The 18,589-nt window shown below is 42.3% G+C and overlaps 2 protein-coding genes across 7 annotated transcripts in view; both read left to right on the forward strand.

Moving 5' to 3' along the window:
• Window positions 1-814: 814 nt before the first annotated feature.
• Window positions 815-7,444, forward strand: LOC306937621 (all-trans-retinol 13,14-reductase-like). The gene is made up of 11 exons (XM_079521492.1): window positions 815-1,034; window positions 1,956-2,138; window positions 2,619-2,860; window positions 4,553-4,754; window positions 4,870-5,067; window positions 5,154-5,273; window positions 5,691-5,829; window positions 6,381-6,490; window positions 6,599-6,768; window positions 7,011-7,170; window positions 7,291-7,444. The coding sequence occupies exons 1-11, from the start codon at window positions 875-877 to the stop codon at window positions 7,434-7,436; spliced, it is 1,830 nt and encodes a 609-aa protein (XP_079377618.1). The 5' UTR covers window positions 815-874; the 3' UTR covers window positions 7,437-7,444.
• A 5,110-nt stretch (window positions 7,445-12,554) lies between these two features.
• The window catches only part of LOC306937617 (supervillin-like), a 36,432-nt gene continuing 30,397 nt past the window's right edge, over window positions 12,555-18,589 (forward strand). For 5 of the 6 annotated variants that reach the window (XM_079521474.1, XM_079521477.1, XM_079521476.1 and 2 more), the window contains exons 1-2: window positions 12,555-12,694; window positions 15,515-16,012. In XM_079521474.1, coding sequence (XP_079377600.1) covers window positions 15,732-16,012 — 281 coding nt within the window. In that variant the 5' untranslated portion in view covers window positions 12,555-12,694; window positions 15,515-15,731. The remainder of the gene's footprint in view (window positions 12,695-15,514; window positions 16,013-18,589) is intronic. The other variant, XM_079521479.1, reaches the window with a different exon arrangement.

Below are 18,589 nucleotides of genomic sequence, written 5' to 3' on the forward strand. Positions count from 1 at the left end.
ATATCTGTTAAATCCCGGCTTAATCTCTAATCCAAGTTTCGTGGAACGGGCCCCAGGTCATGCATGGCATTTCTTTCTCGCACCACTGGGGGGAACCATTGAATCAACGCATACCACTGCAGCAGCAGCAACAACATTGTTAAGCCAGACAGACTCAAAAGAGACATTGCATTGTAGAGATCTGCATGGATGGACCGATGGAGTCGTTATTGTCTGACTTGGCTATATAGATCACTCACATTAACCCACCCCTCTTCATATTTCAGTTATAGATGTAATGTTTCGTTGCACCAATAAGAAAGTAATACATTTATAGTTCATTGCGAGGCGAACAGCGAACACCGAACATACAAACACTCCCTTTGTTTCTCTTATGAAAGGGTGAAAGGGTGTCGGGCGCGACCTCCCACTAATCTTGGCGTTGTGTTTGTAACGTCGCGTCATCACCACCAGGCTCCAGTCCACAGGACAGCACGTGTGGAAAGTCTGGTTTGGTCAGTGCTCATGCAGTTAGTAGTACTAGTAGAGCCCGCCTACTGTATCTGATCATTTACACACACACACACACACACACGCACGCACACACGCACGCACACACACACACACACACACACACACACACACACACACACACCATCTCCGTATCCGCTCTAGACCGGATCTGCAAACTGCAAAGATCCCCGTCTGAAATCAGCAAAACAGTAGGCTATTGTGACTGGCCAGTGTAGCTGTCCGCCAGACATGATGGGCGTTGTTCATATGAACATCGAGTTATGTAAGCGTGTAGCCTACAAATCTAAGGGGTGAACTTGGGACGCGGTGCGGAAGTGACTGAGATCGAAGGAGCACATCTATTACAAATTACAGTATCACGATGTGGCTCACTGTAGTTATTATTTGTGTCGCTATCGCAGTATTTCTGCGGAAATATGTGTTTACCACCCCTGGACCAGCCCCCTTTGGTATCGATACTCGCGAACCGTTGAAACCAATGGTCCATGATATGAAAGAGAAGAATAAAGTGCTGAAACAAGGTGAGTAGGGCAGTAGATTAAAGTTTCGATGCATTGAGTATGAAGGACCCCAATGGAAACAAGACATAGGCTTGTTTTTGTATTGAGTTGTACTTGAAATGTACAACAAACTGTTAATAAATCAATCAATCAATCAATCAATTCTTGGGTTTAAATCCAGACCTTGTATTGAAATGAGACCTGGCAGCTGGCAGACCTTGTATTGAATTTGAAATGTACTTTACTGTGCTTTTTTTCTGCAAACTGTATAAAGTATTCAATCAATCAGATTTTCTTTAAGATATTCATAGAATAAATAATAATCCACACAATGCAAAAGCCTGGTAAAAGGGCTTATCAAACAGTCTCATCTTTATTCCAGAAATCCTGCTTGATCTAATAGATTCACATGTTTTAGTTTAATTTACTTCTGACTGAGTTGATGTTACAAGTTCACTAGCTCTTGTCCATATCCCTAATGCTAATTCTGCCCTGCATAGGGCTATGGACCAGAGCTACAAGTTCACAGTGCATTGCTATTTTAATGTGTATAAACCTGGTCCTGGAGGGTGCATAATGTGAACATGATCGGGAATGGCCTGTTTCATAGAGGCAGGCAGATCTAAAGTATTTCATCTCTTGTCTAAAATGAAAGAATTCTCTTTATCACTATTGTCATCATCACACATGTTCCCAAGACTGTCTAGTTTTTCAGGTTGCACATATTTTCAGTCTCACTGTACGTGCCTTAAATGTTTTGCCCAGTTAAAACCTTGTTCTATGTCGTCTTGGTAACTTCAAGTCTCTAATTTCAGCCATAGTTAAAAGAAAATGAAGGCAAATTGCTTTTTGATAATGATAACTGCATTTATATTGATTTGTTTCTAAATTAATATGTATTTTCTTATCACACCACACACACACACACACACACTTTCCTAGGTTTTTTGGCCACTAAAGTACCTCAAAACTTGGATGCCGTTGTCATCGGAAGTGGAATCGGTGGGCTGGGGATAGCCGTGCTTCTGGCTAAGGTTGGGAAGAGAGTTCTGGTTCTGGAGCAGCATGATCGGGCAGGGGGCTGCTGTCACACATTTACTGAGAAGGGCTTTGAATTTGATGTTGGTAAGACTGGTCCGCTATTGCAGTGGTTCCCTTTTTTTTTAACTGGGGATCACCCACCCTGAACTAGCATGGGGAATTGTAGGAGTTGACACATTCCATTTAGTAATCTGTTCCACAGATAATACAAGCTCACATTGTGAGGCGTTGCGAGTGTTTTTATATTATAGTTTGTTGATGCAGTAATGGTCTTTTTCTTTTATTTTCTTTCTTTCTTTTAGTAATTAAAAACGGTCTTTAAAGTCCTTAAATTGTCACTTCACTGTCATCTGGGGATGACAGTGATATATATATATATTTAATAGTGTCACATGTGAGTATCATTTATCCTCCATGTAGTTTGTGACGTGATCTTATTTATGCATTTTGACCAGATTTCTATTGTGAATCGATATTAGTTAAATATAAAGATTAAAGAAAGTCTATTACATTTTAAGCTCATGTGAACTACTACTGTGCCCTGATGTAGTCTGTATTCCACAGGAATTCACTACATTGGTGATTTGTTAGAGCACAAGCCCTTCCGCTGCATGCTGGACCAGATGACCAATGGACAGCTACAATGGGAGCCACTGGACAACCCCTTTGACCAAGTGGTGATAGGCCCACCTGACAACAGGCGCTATTACCCCATCTATAGTGGTCGGGACCGCTACCCACAAGAGTTAAAGAAGTGCTTCCCTGGAGAAGAGAAGGCCATTGATGAGTATATCAAGTTGGTCAAGGTATTTCATTATCTTTGCAGGCCATCAGGCTAGAAGGCAGAGATTATGTTTTACTTTTATATACTGAAATCTGAAAACAGTTTAGTTATACTTTAAATTATATTTTATAGGCCATTATAAGTAAGATGTTTAAGGTCTTTCACAGGGGGTCCGGGACCCCTGGCAGGTCCTCGGCTCAGAGTTACTACAGTGGATAGGGTAAAAGAAGCAAACCAAGTACTGAGCTAAAGGTCAGGTTGAATAACTATTAAATGTCTGAAATATAGCTATAAATGGGCCAAAGGTTTGTGAAGCAAAGGTCATGATGACATGGACCTACGTGTCTGCTGCACGTACTGCTGCAATATATTAGAAAGATTGCATCATGTTGGACAGAATGATGTGCACATGGTACAGTCAAGATCAGGGCATTGCAGCTTGCCTTGGAGTATGACAGAATACATTGTTTTGTGATGGACGACATACTGTATATAGGCAGAATGTTTTGTGGCTGATGTCAGGTCCGTTAAAAACAAGAAACATTCGCTGCACAGTGCACAAGTATTTATTTAGAACATAATGAACAAAAAGAGTGAACCTTTCGACAGCATGGCCTTCTTCAAGCCAAGGTTCTAACAGTAATGCTGCTTTACTGTCAACATTGGTTCTTTTAGTTGTCAGATGTCCTAAATATATATGCATTGGACATGCATATATGTCATGCATGTCATGTCATGTCATGCATATGCATATATGACATGTTTTTGTTGTTTACCGTCATTGGCTGGCACCTCAACAGGACCGGTGTACATTGCATCGCTTTGAACTCTGATGACAGGTCAGGTCAGGTTACTGTAGGACCTACAGTAACCTACAGCAGGGGTTCTCAACGTTTTTGGCCGGGGACCCCCGAAAATGCTTTGGCAATGTCTCGGGACCCCCGCCCCGCCCCCTCCCGACCCCCAATATAAATTGACTGCTACAATAACCTTAATAATATAGCCCAGGCGGTGGCGTAACCGTCTGGGCACCCGACTGGTAATCCAGTCGCAGTGTGCCGCGGGTTCGACTCCCGAGCCCGACACAGCCTTTACTGCATGTATTCCCCCAGCTCTCTCCCGTTTCCTGTCAGCCTACTGTCTAGTGTCTGTCCCTTCAAAAACCAATAAAAGGCGTAAGCCGCAAAAAAATATCTAAAATAAATAAATAATAATAATATAGACAATACACCATAAATATACCAGATATAATCATTAGGGAAGGTGTATGCATGTACTGTGTACTATATGTAAACTCTTCATTTCCATTTCACAGCCATTCATTTGCAAAAAAAAACAAAACGTTTTATTTTATTTTTTATTATTTGGGGACCCCCCAAAATAATTTGGCGACCCCCCCGAGGGGTCGCGACCCACGGGTTGAGAACCCCTGACCTACAGGAACTTAGTTGGAAGGATGACCTACAGTCACAGTGTAGGTCATCCTTGGCTTCCAAGTATGTAGGTTCCATCCCAGTTTGTACACTTTGTACTTTTTCTACGTACACATTTTTGTAAGATTATTATTATTATTAGTATTGTATTGTTACTTCTTCTTACTCTATAGAAAAACAATACTCTCATCCTCCAAGTAAAGTAAAGTATTTTTGTCTGCACATGTCTTTGTCAGTCTATTCATCCGTCAATAGCAGCTGTCTATCTGTTTTGTTTGCAGAAAGCGGGGCGCAGTGTTTGGCTCCTTGCACTTCTGAAGCTGGTCCCCGTCCCTCTGGCTAAGTTCCTGGTCTGGTCTGGCCTGGCCAAACGTTTCTCTTACTTCTTCAAAGTTGCAAACCGCAGCCTGACGGATGTTGTCAATGAGTTGACTGAAAATAAGGACCTTAGGGCAGTGTTCGCCTACATCTTTGGCACCTATGGTATGCTAGGAAGCAGTGTTATTGGTATAAACCCAACAGAGAAACTGGGTTAACCTTTTCCCTTTAGTGTGTTGGCTTCACTTCTCATTTTTCTTGCACTATAACTGATCCACAGGCAATATGCCCAAGGATACCAGTTTCTCCATGCACAGTCTACTGACCTGCCACTACCTGAACGGTGCATGGTACCCCAAAGGAGGTGCCAGTGAAATTGCTTACCACATGATCCCCATCATTGAGAAGGCTGGGGGTGCTGTCCTAGTCCGTGCCCCGGTCAACCGCATTTTGTTCAATAATGCCAAGGAGGCTTATGGTGAGTATGAAAATGTGGATGTAAGAGCAGTTCAGTTGCATTTAACTGACGCATAGAAGCTGATTAACTGTGTTGTTTGGTTTCAGGTGTGAGTGTGATGAAGGGTCAGGAGGAGATCCATATCCACGCTCCCATGGTCATCTCTGATGCTGGCATCTTCAACACCTACGAGAAGCTGCTTCCTAAAGAACTCCAGGCCACGCCAGGTTAGGGAAGACCTGGGACTCAACACAAACAGAATTTATTGTGAATTACTTTTTTATTTGTATTTTTGTATATATTTTTTTTACTTCATTCGATCTACAAACTCACAGCGTGTGTGATCTGTGTTTTGAACTTGCATATTGGCTATTTTTTGTCTTATGTGTATAAAATGAGCATAGGCTCAGGCTATTTGTGAGAATTTGCCCTTAAAATGATATGCCCTAATAGGGATGCCAAGAGCCATGTGGTTAATGTAGAATCAGCAACAACAATCCGGGTCTGATTGAGTTGCTTCAGGGAGAGATCCAGGTGTCTATCTCTTGGAAGAGATATGACTATATTAATTGTAACACACCATTGCATTTGTATTTTCTAGAATGGTTTTGTTGATTAATTTGTTAATTTGCATGACTTTGCAGGTATCCAGAATCAGCTGGGTATGATGAAGAATGGTGAAGGTGGTCTGAGTGTTTTCCTGGGTTTGACTGGAACCAAGGAGGAACTAGGCCTCAAAGCAGACAACTACTGGATCTTTACTGAGAACAACTTTGATGAGCTGTATGTAGTCTTTTCCATTTTCACTTTTCACTCTCAGGTTTGTTTTGCCATCCTTTTGCCAATTTATGAACATTCAAATAATTTTATGGTAAATAGTAAATTTAGTATTTAGCATAGCATTTAGTATTTAGCATAGCATTCACACATAGATGGTGGAGGAAACCATGCGACATGTAGTTAGGATTAGGAACATGTAATCTTTGTGATATCTGTCATGGCATTGCTGTCCACCACTGAGTGTGTAAGGTCAATGCGGGTCAATGACTGTGCATAGAGATGGACTTTGATAATGAGATTTATTGTTGTGATGTAATGCCATGAGATAGCATCTGTTTCATTCCTCCAATACTTTTGTAATACTTCCCAGCAGTAACTAACCAGTTGAAAAATTGTGTGGCAATGGAAACTGTTTTAAAAGGGATGCCAAATATATTGGATCATGTGCAACATATTATAGCTTCAATTATATTGTGTTTTACACTTTTTAACTGTGTCAAAAATGTTTATGGAACCTACCTGTTTCTTTTTTTCCCCTTTTTTTTTTTTTACAGAGTTGAAACATATTTTAACGGACCGAAGGAAGAATCGGCTAAAAGTGTTCCCCTTCTATTTGTGGCCTCTCCATCAGCTAAAGACTCCACCTGGGAGGAAAGATCACCAGGTCCAGAAACTTTGTGTATTTCTCTAGCTGATGAATTGGTTTATTTTGTCCTGTTCTCTGAGTTTGACAACTCATGACATCTTTTCTTCTCTCCATTTATTTACCCAGGCAAGTCCACACTGAGTCTGGTCAGCTTTGCCAAATACGAGTGGTTTGAGGAGTGGAAGGATGATAAGGTGACCAACAGGGACCCGGACTACAAAGACCTCAAGCAGGCTTTCATTGACTCCATTCTGGAGGTGGTGATGGACGTCTTCCCCAAGGTTACCAGGGACAAGGTGCGTCATTATAATATCGAGCAGAGCAGTTGTAACCACACCAAAGGGTCGCCATGCAACTCCTTGGGTCCAAACGGTTGTGAGCTTGTAGATCGGCAATTTCTCCCCTCAAAATATGGATGCTAGGGTTAAAGAGGTCAAATTAAAAAAATATGATATGGACCCCTTGTTGAAGACCCCTGCTTTATACAATTTGGTCTCGCAGAGTTCGGTTTCCCATCTTCCTTCCTCTCTACCTGCAGATTGAGTACATTGACTGTGGTACACCTATCACTAACACGCACTACATTGGAGCACCCAAGGGTGAGATCTACGGAGCTGACCACGGTATCGGACGCTTCAGCCCTGAGCTCAACGCGACTGTGAGACCCCAGACTCCCCTGAAGAACCTCTATCTAACAGGTATGTGCACCACCATTCCACATACAGTGTACAATCGATATTTCCTACATTAAAACATACACATTGATATAATGAACGTGTACGTTTTAATGTAGGAAATATTGTGATTTTCAATTGCAGGCCAGGATGTGTTTGTGTGCGGCTTCGCTGGTGCTCTTGCAGGGGCTCTCACCTGTGGCTCGGTCATTCTCAACCGCAACCTACATCTGGACGCCATTGGCTTGGCCAAGAGATCAAAATTTGTTAAAGCCAAAAAAGAGGATTAATTACCCAAATAAACTCCAGCTAACTTTCTGAATGCTATGTACTTAACCAATACAAGGAACTTAGAGCTGAAGGATACACCTGGATGGTCACCTCACCAGTGTGATCTTATCAGTCGGGCTAACTAATGAATAAATGAACAATAATGCTAAGAAAGTTAAGTTCCATACAAAACTGTGCAAGAAATGTGTGGTTTTCTGTTTTAATAGGGTATAACTATGTGAGAGGGAGCTGACTGATTTATCCTGTTGTGCCTTGATCAAGTCCATGCACAACAGGTGCGCAGCCACACCCAGCTCTGAGTCCAGTTCTAGTTTGACTCAGGCCAGGTGTGACTGCTTAACTCAGTCATCCTCCCTCTCACATACCCCCCTCGTTAAACTGAGGCTGGGGAGAATCCCCAGCCGAATCCCCATACCAAGCAAAAAAAAAATCTTAACACCAGACTCTGACACAGGGTTACCATTCCTAACATAAACAACAACAGACTCTGAAACAGGGTTGCTATACCTAAAATAATAAAACCCCTCAAACAACATTGTCCCACACACTTCCCCAATGTCCAGCCCCACCCTCCCCCTCACTCCCGGAGACCAGAGGCATGGGCTGCTGACCGCCCACTCAGAGAGTGGGCGGGATCTTTGGGCTGGATCCAGGCTACTGCTGACCCTCCATGTCCCTGTTCAGGCTCCAAATGTGACCGACTAGTCACTACCCAGGGCAAGGAAGGACACAACACAGGGCAGCTTCCTTAAGTTTTAGCTTTATTCCTCCAAGTCAAGGGAATAACACATTGAAAGCATCACAATATTAGTTTACACAGGAGAGGCGATAGCTCTCCACTGTCCGGACATAGGCTCTCTCCTGAGTGTTTGTGGAGATAAGATGACTGATTTATCCTGTTGTGCCTTGATCAAGTCCATGCACAACAGGTGCGCAGCCACACCCAGCTCTGAGTCCAGTTCTAGTTTGACTCAGGCCAGGTGTGACTGCTTAAATCAGTCATCCTCCCTCTCACAAACTACTTGTTTTTTTATTTTACTTTTGAGTACTTACTGGATGAGCAATGTGGGGAATTTAACATATGGGATGGTTGCTCATTGAATGGCTACCTCATTCATCTAAAGAGTTGTGAGATTAATTTGTATTATAAATGCCTTTTCCTTTTGACCTCTAGATCTCATAAATCACGCAAATACAAAAAATACAATACATCATGTGGATTCATCAGAGTAATTGCACCACAACTAGACTTAATTTCTTGCAGCATACATTTGTCATGTTTTGTGTTTTTGTAATGTGTGGAATGGATTGACTCAAACTCTCAGGCACAATAGTAATGTAAAGTAACAAAGCCCCGGGGCAGCACTAACTCGTAGATAACTAGCCTCCAGAGGTAGTCTGAAGGAAAATAGGGCTTCCTATGCTCTGGAGTTGCAAAATATGATCTAAAGTTGGAAGTTTACTCAACAAATGTGTTCTATGCAGACTGGCATGGCTTTGTTGGACTACACATGTTTATGATCAACCTCAACATACAACCAAAATACCAGAAGCTGCTAAGTACACAAAATGTTGTATGTTTCTCACCTGCCCTGACCTGACAGGGTGTTGAATGTTTGTATGCAGTTAAAACCTTGATTGCATTAATAAAAAAATATTTCATAATTATACTGTTATATTCCTATTTAATATGATGCAGTCACCTGTTGTATGCTAGTCACTGTAGTCAGTGATACACAATGCACACTCAGCCCTCATACAGGAGATGTTACTGTAGCATAATCTTTTCTCTATGCACGAGCATGACATGGAGACACGCAAGGCACATTGAGTCGTGTTGTCCGTCTGGAAAACATTGCATGTGCCAGGCCCAGTAAAGTGATTTAAGTTATTTTTGGCAATAGATGGTTAAAAATGTACAAGAAGGCAAAAACCAACAAAACGTTTAAATACATTGACCAGGATCTATCTACACACCTCTCTTCCCAGGTCTCAGCAAAAGTAAGGTGCAAACCTGACACTTATTTCAACTTCTCAAGTCCGCACAAAGCACTTAACACTTAAATGCCATTCCTTCTGATGGACACATTTTCTTTGGCCTATGATAGTGCTCCTGTCTGGCTGTGGGCACACTTTAGATTCCATGCGCGGACAGAAGAAGCTGTGTTTTGCGTCATTTCCGTTTTTTTTAGACAGCTGGTGGATGGAAAAGAAGCTCCACCCACGCGGCACATTGCCGCGTCGGCCAGATTCCCGGAAAAGCTTGCCCCAGCGGAGTCTGTCTGTCTTGTCTGTCTGTCCTCGTCCATTTCTCTTCAGAACTTGCACTGGGGCAATGACCACTGGCATAGGAAGGGAGTGAGGAAGCCAATCTTTCACTTTTCCCATATTAAGTGGTTTATCACTCAATTAAGACTGCTGTGGGTGGTGCCAGGGGGAGTTATGATTATTGATTAGCATATGTTTCCAAATGTCTAATTATGCTCTTCTCTTTATAGTAGCATCCTGTGACTACAGTGTATATACACAGAGACAGAGCTGGCTCAATGGTGCAAAGTTGTAAAGGACGTTTTTCTTAAGCATGAGCAGACCTGAGGCTGTGCATACATACAGTGACCTGGTGCCGCAACATGTAGGGCAGGCCCCAGACTGATTGGTTATCCACAGAAGACTTGATTGTTCTGCTACTTTTGGTGCCCTCTAGTGGCAGACACATGTTTTATATATATTGGTTTAGCCACCTGCTGGTTTACCTGCCTTGTTAAGAAGGGAAAAATGGGCACTAGAGAAGAGTGGGCAGTGCACGCATAGGAAGACTAGAGAAATTATATTTCCAACCCTAACCTCAGTAAAACTATGCCTAAATCTAACCTTAACCATCAATATTAACCCTAAACCTAATCTCAGTAAAACTATGCATAACATTAACCCTAAACCTCATTCTACTACCCTGCCACCAAAATGTGGAATGCCCTGACACCATCCAAGATGTAAATCACTGGTTTCTTTCCAAAATGTCCTGGGGGGAAAAATAATTAAAACATAATAATATATTATCAGGAGACTACAAAGGGAGGAATGCATATTCCCATAGAAAGGAGGTGTCAGTCACTGCCGCCATTTTTCCTACTGTATAATAGTGTTTTGTATTTGTTGATGACATGTATTATTGTGTTAATTCTTTATACTATGTTGATGAATTGAATACCACAATGGAAACAAGTCCCCAGGACCTTTTTGTATTAGAATATTATTTTAGCCTTAATGTCTGACTGTACCTCAAGTTGTTTACATTTCTGAATCCAATTCTAGTAATATGCATGCCAGACTTCAAAGTGTTCCCATTTTGGTGGCTGGATTTCCCCTCATCTGAATGTAGTTGCATTCCAGTGTGCATGCCAGACTTCAAAGTGTTCCAGTTTTGATTTCCCCTAGTGTCCAGTGTGTCCACTCTTCTGAGGTCACTCTGGTGTGTCCACTCTATTTTGGTGCCCACGTTTCCCTAGTGGACATTCTTCTGAGCCCTGTTGCCCACTCTGTTTTGGTGTTCAGATTTCCCTAGTGCCCTCTCCTCCAAGGTGCCCAGTTTTCCCTAGTGCCCAGAATATTTTTGTGCCTACCCTTCCTGTTATCTTGTAAGAAAGAACAGATTTTACTGTTTGGTCCATACCTTTGGTCATACTTACCTTGGTTTATGCTTATCTGTTCGGTCCCTTCCTGTTCGCTATTTGTGCACATATGTTACTGTGTAAAAGAGGGGTTGCTTTACACTATTTCATATATTATCTGCACCTTTTATGTATCTGTTAAATGTCCATCATGCTATGTGTAACTTACATCTTTTTTGTAGTTTCACACGGCTAGTATTATTATTATTATATTCAAGCTCCTGTCTTGGCTGTCTTTTTGTGGAGCCACATAATGTGCACATCACTGAGGACCTCACCTGGGATGTGTAGACAGAGCGGGTGTTGAAGAAGAAAGCACAACAACGCCTCTACTTTCTCAGACAATTGAAGAAAGCTGGCATGGGTCCAAAAGTCCTAAGCTTTCTGAGGCACCATGCACTGAGAGCATCCAGCCTGGTATGGCAGCTGCACCAACCTCAACCACATGGCAATGCATAGGGTTGTGCGGACAGCCATGTGATTCCCCCTCTCCCCCATCCAAGCCCTGTACGACGACTGCTGTGTCAACAAAGCTTGTGAAATCAAGGATCCAAGCAACCCCAACCGCAGACTGAGATGTTGCCGCATGGAAAACCACTACGCAACACATTGCTAAAAAGCTTCTTTCATTGGTTTACAATGACTGGGATGTACGCAAACTACTGTACATCCCAGGCTGGGATGATGACTCCAACCACCTACTGCATGACTACTAGAAGGCTGGACACCACTGGACTGAAGTCCTCAAGTCAAGTCAGAGCAGAGGTTTTTATTTGGCCTCCAAGAATTGTGCATGCATGCACAGTTGCATGCAGCCAATTGGTCCACACCTTCGGCCTGACAAAATAATAAAGGCAGCACATGCCTAATGTTGATATGCCAGTGTGAGGGCATTGCGTAATATCTTTGGTATGTAGTATGCAGTAAGTGGAACTGTCAACACCCCTTGACTTGTTGCCTAATTTGTGCAGAAGAAACTGCAGCGTACTGGTGTCAATGTATTCTGATCCTGTGCTTGCAAGTCACCATGTCGTACTAAGGTGCACAGTGCACCCTTCAGTCCAACATGATGGTGACATGGTGACTTGCACTTGATAATGTGAACAGTGGGAGGCAGTGTCGCAGCACCAAGGTTCACAGCAACTTAGAATAGACCATGAAATAGCCACCTTTTAAAGAATGACATTTGTAAGGGGAATCTAATTATATTTCAAACAAACGCAAGTATTTAGTCAAGGAGGTCAAGGAGGTGTAGGTGTTAATTTCATAGGCTAATTATCATTCCCATCTTAAATTCAGAAAGTGGCCAGTAAACTAACTAACCAACCAGCCACAATCCCATTGGTTTAATGGCAATTATCCACAATTCCTTTGTGACTTTACTGTCTACAGTAACTGTTCTCATGTGTCAGTTGCTGTGTCCCACTCCTGGCCCCTCCATGTGGCATGCCAATTTGCCAAGCCGAGGGGAGGGGGTTATATTTTTAACGGGGACAGCAGTGCTCGCCCTACATGGGCTTTCACGCTCCCCGTGGTTGCAGCGACGCACTGATGTCCAGTTCCGTCGGTGCGCGTCCATCGCAGTGCATGTAAGTAGACTTGTATACAAAGTTATTATATAATCTTAACTACGATTCATTTGTATTTTGTTTTCGCTCTCTATGTTTATGCGTGTTGCTCATGAATGATGTAGGCAACCGTTAATTTTAAAAAGTCTGTTAATATTAGTTGTCAAGTCGCCATGCCCATGCATGTAGCAGCTGTGTAGGCTACGTCTTTTGAATGAAGAGTTTAGAAAACAAAAATAGAAATTATATATGGGGTCGCTAATGTGTTTGATAAACTGTTTTAGTGACAGTGTGACCTATATTTTGTAACTTATGAGCGCGCTTTGTGATCAACCAATTACGGCATTTTACAATTAGCCAACCAATTTAAGTGATTGACTATATTTGTCAAATTGTTACGCTGGTTTAAAGAATTCCCAAATATCCTATCGCCCTGAAAAACACTTCATGTACACGTGCACAATTTTAAGCTTTAATATTCTGGGGCATTTCTTTGACAGTGGGTAATAAAACTGTTATTTGAATGTAACATAACAATGTTATTCTCTTATGTCCTTGATATAGAATGTATTTAGTAAGACATTTTAATCCAGTAGCCTACAGTAACATGCAGCAGAAGGCTATTTGTCATTTGTAACTTGTTGACACCTGTACATAATGCAAATATAATATTTGGGGATATTTTAAGTATGTTGCACAAAGTTCTCCCATTGTTCACGCTGAGCTGTCATGCTGCCTGGTAGCTGAGTATCATAAAATAAATACAAGTGGTCTGTGGTCTTGGTGGTGAGATGATGCATTGCAGAGTAAAATAGTCAAACGGCAATCACATTGAACAGTGAACACTGTGGTTTATGATGCTTGGTAAACTCTAATGGAATGTCATAGTGGTGTAAATTAAACCTAGGACATGCCATTAACGTCCATCCAGACCCCACAAATGTGTCAAATCCCTTAAGATCTCAGGTAATGCAAATAACTGCAATACCACAACCATGGCCAAAGGGTTGGGACAAGGAAGTGCATCATACTTGAGCTGGGTTTTATGCATTCTGCAGAATCTGTGTAGAGTGCCAGTGATGTGTTTTATGAAGCTATACCCGTGAAATTATCAAGACCACACCTATGACCCTAGCATCCTTTTAGCCCTGCATGAAATTCGTTTTATGAGCTTTGTGTTGGGGCATCACATTTGAACTTAGTGTCATTTCAATGAAAGTGTCCTGTGTTGTTACTTGTTAGTGAACGGGCCTTGTGTGCTCACCTACAGGCTTTAGCACAAGCGCAAGATAGTGTCACTGAAAGTTCTACTGACATTTTACCAGCAAAAACACTAAGGCAGTGACAGCATTTTGGAATATTATTCTTTCTTTTTGGAGAGGGAGATACCACATCATGCACACACACACACACACACACACACACACACACTTCTGAGGCACACACAATTGCTTCCTGTCCTTGTGATCTTCTCGGCTCATAGGGATCATTGTGTCTGACAGCTCAGCTCATTAAAGCTCTGTGTCACAGATTTACAGTCACCTGCTGAGACCACAATCCGTTTGAGTCAAGCCCTCAGTGCCTTCAAAATTATGATCAGGCTTCTCAATCTCATGACTGCGCTACTAAGTACTACCTTTCCTAGCCTAGGTTTGTTTATATGCATTTAATACTGTCAGACAGATCGAGAACCACAGATATTTCTGTAAATGTTGACATTAGTATTCCTTTCATTGTCTCTTATTTTTTGCAATGGGTAAAGATTTATAGCAAGTATAACCAGCACCTGTTTGATTGATTGACAAAGTTGTATCTATTAGCGTATGCAACCACCAGTGTACCATTCAGCCCGCTGCAGTAGGATTCTCTGTTGTACTAAGACCATAGCTCTCACACCACATTGTTCTGTAGGCTCCATTGTACTTCAGCTGCGGGGGGAAAGCACTAGGAATGCTGACACCGACAAGTTTGGAAAACTCTCTCCCTCTCTTCACAGGCCCTCCAACACACTCACAAATATTTGCCAGCTCCACCAACATCGACATGCAAATCTGGCGAGGTCAAATATTTATAAATAGTGTGTGGTTTCAGGCGTTGTGTTGTGTACACTGTACACACACCCTGGCAACCATGTAGCCAACAGGGATAATTTTGCTCGTCAATGTGTGCACGTCACCTTGGAGCTTTTCACAGTTCAGTTAATGCTGTTAGACATACTGTATTAACACTGTGTAACCACTAGCATGAAGCCATACTGTAGGTCAGAGTTTGTGTGGTTTTGATGGACAACATGGTTGACCATGCTACAGCAACAATTTGACTGCATTTGCAGCTTTTCAGTTGCTGCTACAGCAGTAGCAGTAGTAGTATAGAACACCGAACTTAGTGGTCGTTTGTAGCAGATATGTTCTCCTGAAAAGATTGGACTGCCTGCCGCCTCTGTGCCATAAGGGCCAGGCCCAGTGTGGAGTTGAGTGGCTGTGGTGTCAGGTTTCAGTGCAAGGGGAGATTCCTGCATGGCACCGCAGCCTGAAACAGGTCATCTTACAGATGAGGCTGAGGAGGACATGGATGTACTTGGATGAAAATGGTTGGGTCGGGATTTGGGGAGCGGTGCATTGCACTCTAGTCTATGGATGTCTTTTGGAGATGACATCAGATAAGGCATGAGTCATTGTTTGTTTGATAGACTGGTGGAGGGACAAACATGGATCTTTGATATACTTGTGTACTCAACGAGTGAATGAGGTCTAAATTGACACATTATGGAGTGTAAAGTGAATGTGCGTGCAGTGCACAGTTTGTTGATGAGCAATTTATTTTTGTTTGCTTCTATTTCAGGAGGAACACATGCTATTGACTGGCTTGCAATGACTCATTAGTGAGACTAAACGTACCCTGGAGTTGTTTGGACCTCACAGGAACTGAGATTCTCACTGGGCCCCGTTTTCTTTTTTGGTGTGCCTCGACTTGGAAAAAGAACAGGCCTACGTTTTCCACTCCTAAATGCATTGTCATTGTCAGAGAAGGAGCGAATCACCTGTGACCTTCTGAAGGGATGGATATGGATGCCGTGGAGACGCCAGCCCTGGAGCCGAGGTCGGAGCGGATTGCCCGCTATAAGGCAGACAGGAGGCGGGAGCTGGCCGAGCGTTATGGCAACTTGGAGGAGCTGCCCTCCAAGTGGGTGCGGAGGGGCGGGAGTGAAGCGCATGACTCCACTACCCACAAGGAGATGCTCAACTCGGATACCCTCACTGAAAGAGTCAACGGCAGGTCTCGAGGGGTCGTTAACGGCACTGAGGCCAACACTCAGGCAGAGTCCCCATACCTGAGAAGGTGAGTCCATTCCGCAGTAAGGAGATTACAACCAGTTTTAATCACTTTTGTAATGTTAATGTTTCTCTCCAGCCACCACTTGTGAGTAGACTGCGTTGCATACAAGTGAGAGAAAGGAAGTCAAGTGTTACACTTGGCCATGCACTTTGTGCTGCATGTACGCACACTATAGTATGTGGGGATACAGTATTAGTTACGCAGACTATAGTATCTGTGGGAATACAGCATAGAGCGCCGAAGTCCTGACGTCACTCATCCCCTGGTTTCCCCTGGTTCACGGAAGTAATTTCTCTATGGAGAATAACATGGGGTCATCTTAAAATTGTTTCATATAAGCATTGTGGTCCAAAAATAAACAAGCTGTCTCGGCGTTATTGTCAGGGAGGTGTCTCTGTATCGTTTGCGACCGTCAGTCACTCATGTATGATACAGTCTGTTTCTAGCGAAAATGTAACTAATTCAGTAGCAGTAACAATAGCGTTTTCTCTCAGTCAGTTGATTCTTCATATCCATTTGAGTGTAGCGGCCGGGATGTTCAAACACAGTCCTTATATGAGGCGATCTAAAATCCCCCTATGGGGATTACAATGTAAATAAAAAGTACATGAACCCGTGGATTTGCGCCCTCTACCGATATTGACGTCAGACTTCGGTGCTCTATTAGTTGTATGCTGCCGACCTGCTGCCGCTGAATATACTCACAACAAGCAATATGAGTTGGTTTGGGTTCTCCTTCTTTGAGTCAACAGAGATTCAACTGAGAAAAACAAATACGCCCACCAGGTGCTCAACTGAGATAAAATGTTTAAAAAGTATACTGATGGTTGTTCTTGGATAAACGGGATTAAAGACTTAAAAAAGAGGAAAGGAAAAAAGTATATGAGAGGATGTAAACTTAAAAATAACTTTGTTTTAACCAGGACAGGTCTTCATCAGAGTGAGAACTGAGTTCTTGCCCTGATTTCATTTAATTTCATTGTTTTTGCGTACATGATATTGTATCACAGTACAATACAGTTCCTACCTCAAAGAATAACAATGTTAAAGACAGCCTTTTTATACATTGAAGTTAACATCCTCTCTCCCACCTTTTGTGAGTGCCCGGATTTCTTCCTTATTAATTTAATTTTCCAAGAGAAAATAAAATATTTGATTCAAAAATTGCTTATCTACAAGCTCACGTGTTGCAATGCGACCTGATGTGAGCTTGTAGATCAGCTATTAAAAATATATTTTAAAGGGCTTAAGCGGTTAACAAACACTTAAGAACTATATGTAAATAGTAGTGTTTTAACCCGGCTTGACCCTCTCCAATGACCTTTGACCCTCTCCAATGACCTTTCAACAGCACCAGTTGCACCAGGTTCTTCAATCCACTTCTGGACTGTATGACCTTTGTTACTGAGAGGTCTTAATCGGTGGTTTCCAGGCCAGAAGGGTGCTTTAAAGCAGGGTTTACCAACTTCGTTGACTCCTCCCATGTGTTTGGTTGGTTCTCTCCTGGGCCAAATCTCTTTCCATTTCTAGGGACCGACATACTGCTCTTGTAGTTGACTGTTACTATCGCTCTACTGGGATGGATTTACCCCACTAAAATAAAAAGTCTAATTGCGTGGTTTGGGTCCATAAAATAATGCTCCCGGTAGATTTCCGTATTCTTCCTTGTCAGTTTGTTTTGGTTTGGTAAATGCTATTTAGGCCTACATACAACATTCACTGGTGCGGCCACCAGTGATGCCAACAATGTCCCCATGAATGGAACACAAAAGACAGCCCAAACGAGAATCCCAAAATGTAGAGGCGTGACTGCTTGAGTTAATCTAAATGCTGTCTAGCATTTTACCACTAAGCCTTAACGTTACAGAGCTTACGTCCCTGAATTACCAAACATCTACTGTACCTGTCTACTTAGGTACAATGTGCTGGTTTTCTGACTCCTCTCTCCTCCTGAGAGCAAACATTATAATTATGAGATTTGGGGATATAGCCCCATTGTGAACCCGGACATGTTGAGTACACCAACGTTTTATGTTATAAATGTTTAAAAACACTCATTGGGCTAAAAATGGCCATGCCCACTTGGCACTGACATCATCACATTTGTGATGATGGCAAAGGGCCGTTTTTAGCATCATTTTCCCAATGAGAGATTTTTTTTCAAAACTAATGCTTGGAATGGATTCAGCATCATGAAATCCCCCTAGTTTGACACGTCACATGCTACATAAAGCATGATGAAATTTTGAATATTTTTTTGTTGTTAATGGTATGGTCACATGATATTATATATACGATATTATATATACGAAAATTGCTCAACATATGCAAGTTAGCATCCGGCAGTTTCTACATGCTGGGGACCCATACTAAACATTTATAACATAAAACATTGGTGTACTCAACATGTCCGGGTTCACATTCTGGCTACTAGACTACTACCACACATCGACCCTAAAAAGACATACAAAACAATAAAGGATACAGGCAAATAAAACCCTGTAACAGCCGTCTCCCCACTCTCAGAAAAAAGGTACAGCATTGGCATTGGCACTTTCCCTTAAAAAAGAAAGAAAAAAT

This window comes from Electrona antarctica, assembly GCF_951216825.1.
Source record: "Electrona antarctica genome assembly, chromosome: 14".
Classification (NCBI taxonomy): domain Eukaryota; kingdom Metazoa; phylum Chordata; class Actinopteri; order Myctophiformes; family Myctophidae; genus Electrona; species Electrona antarctica.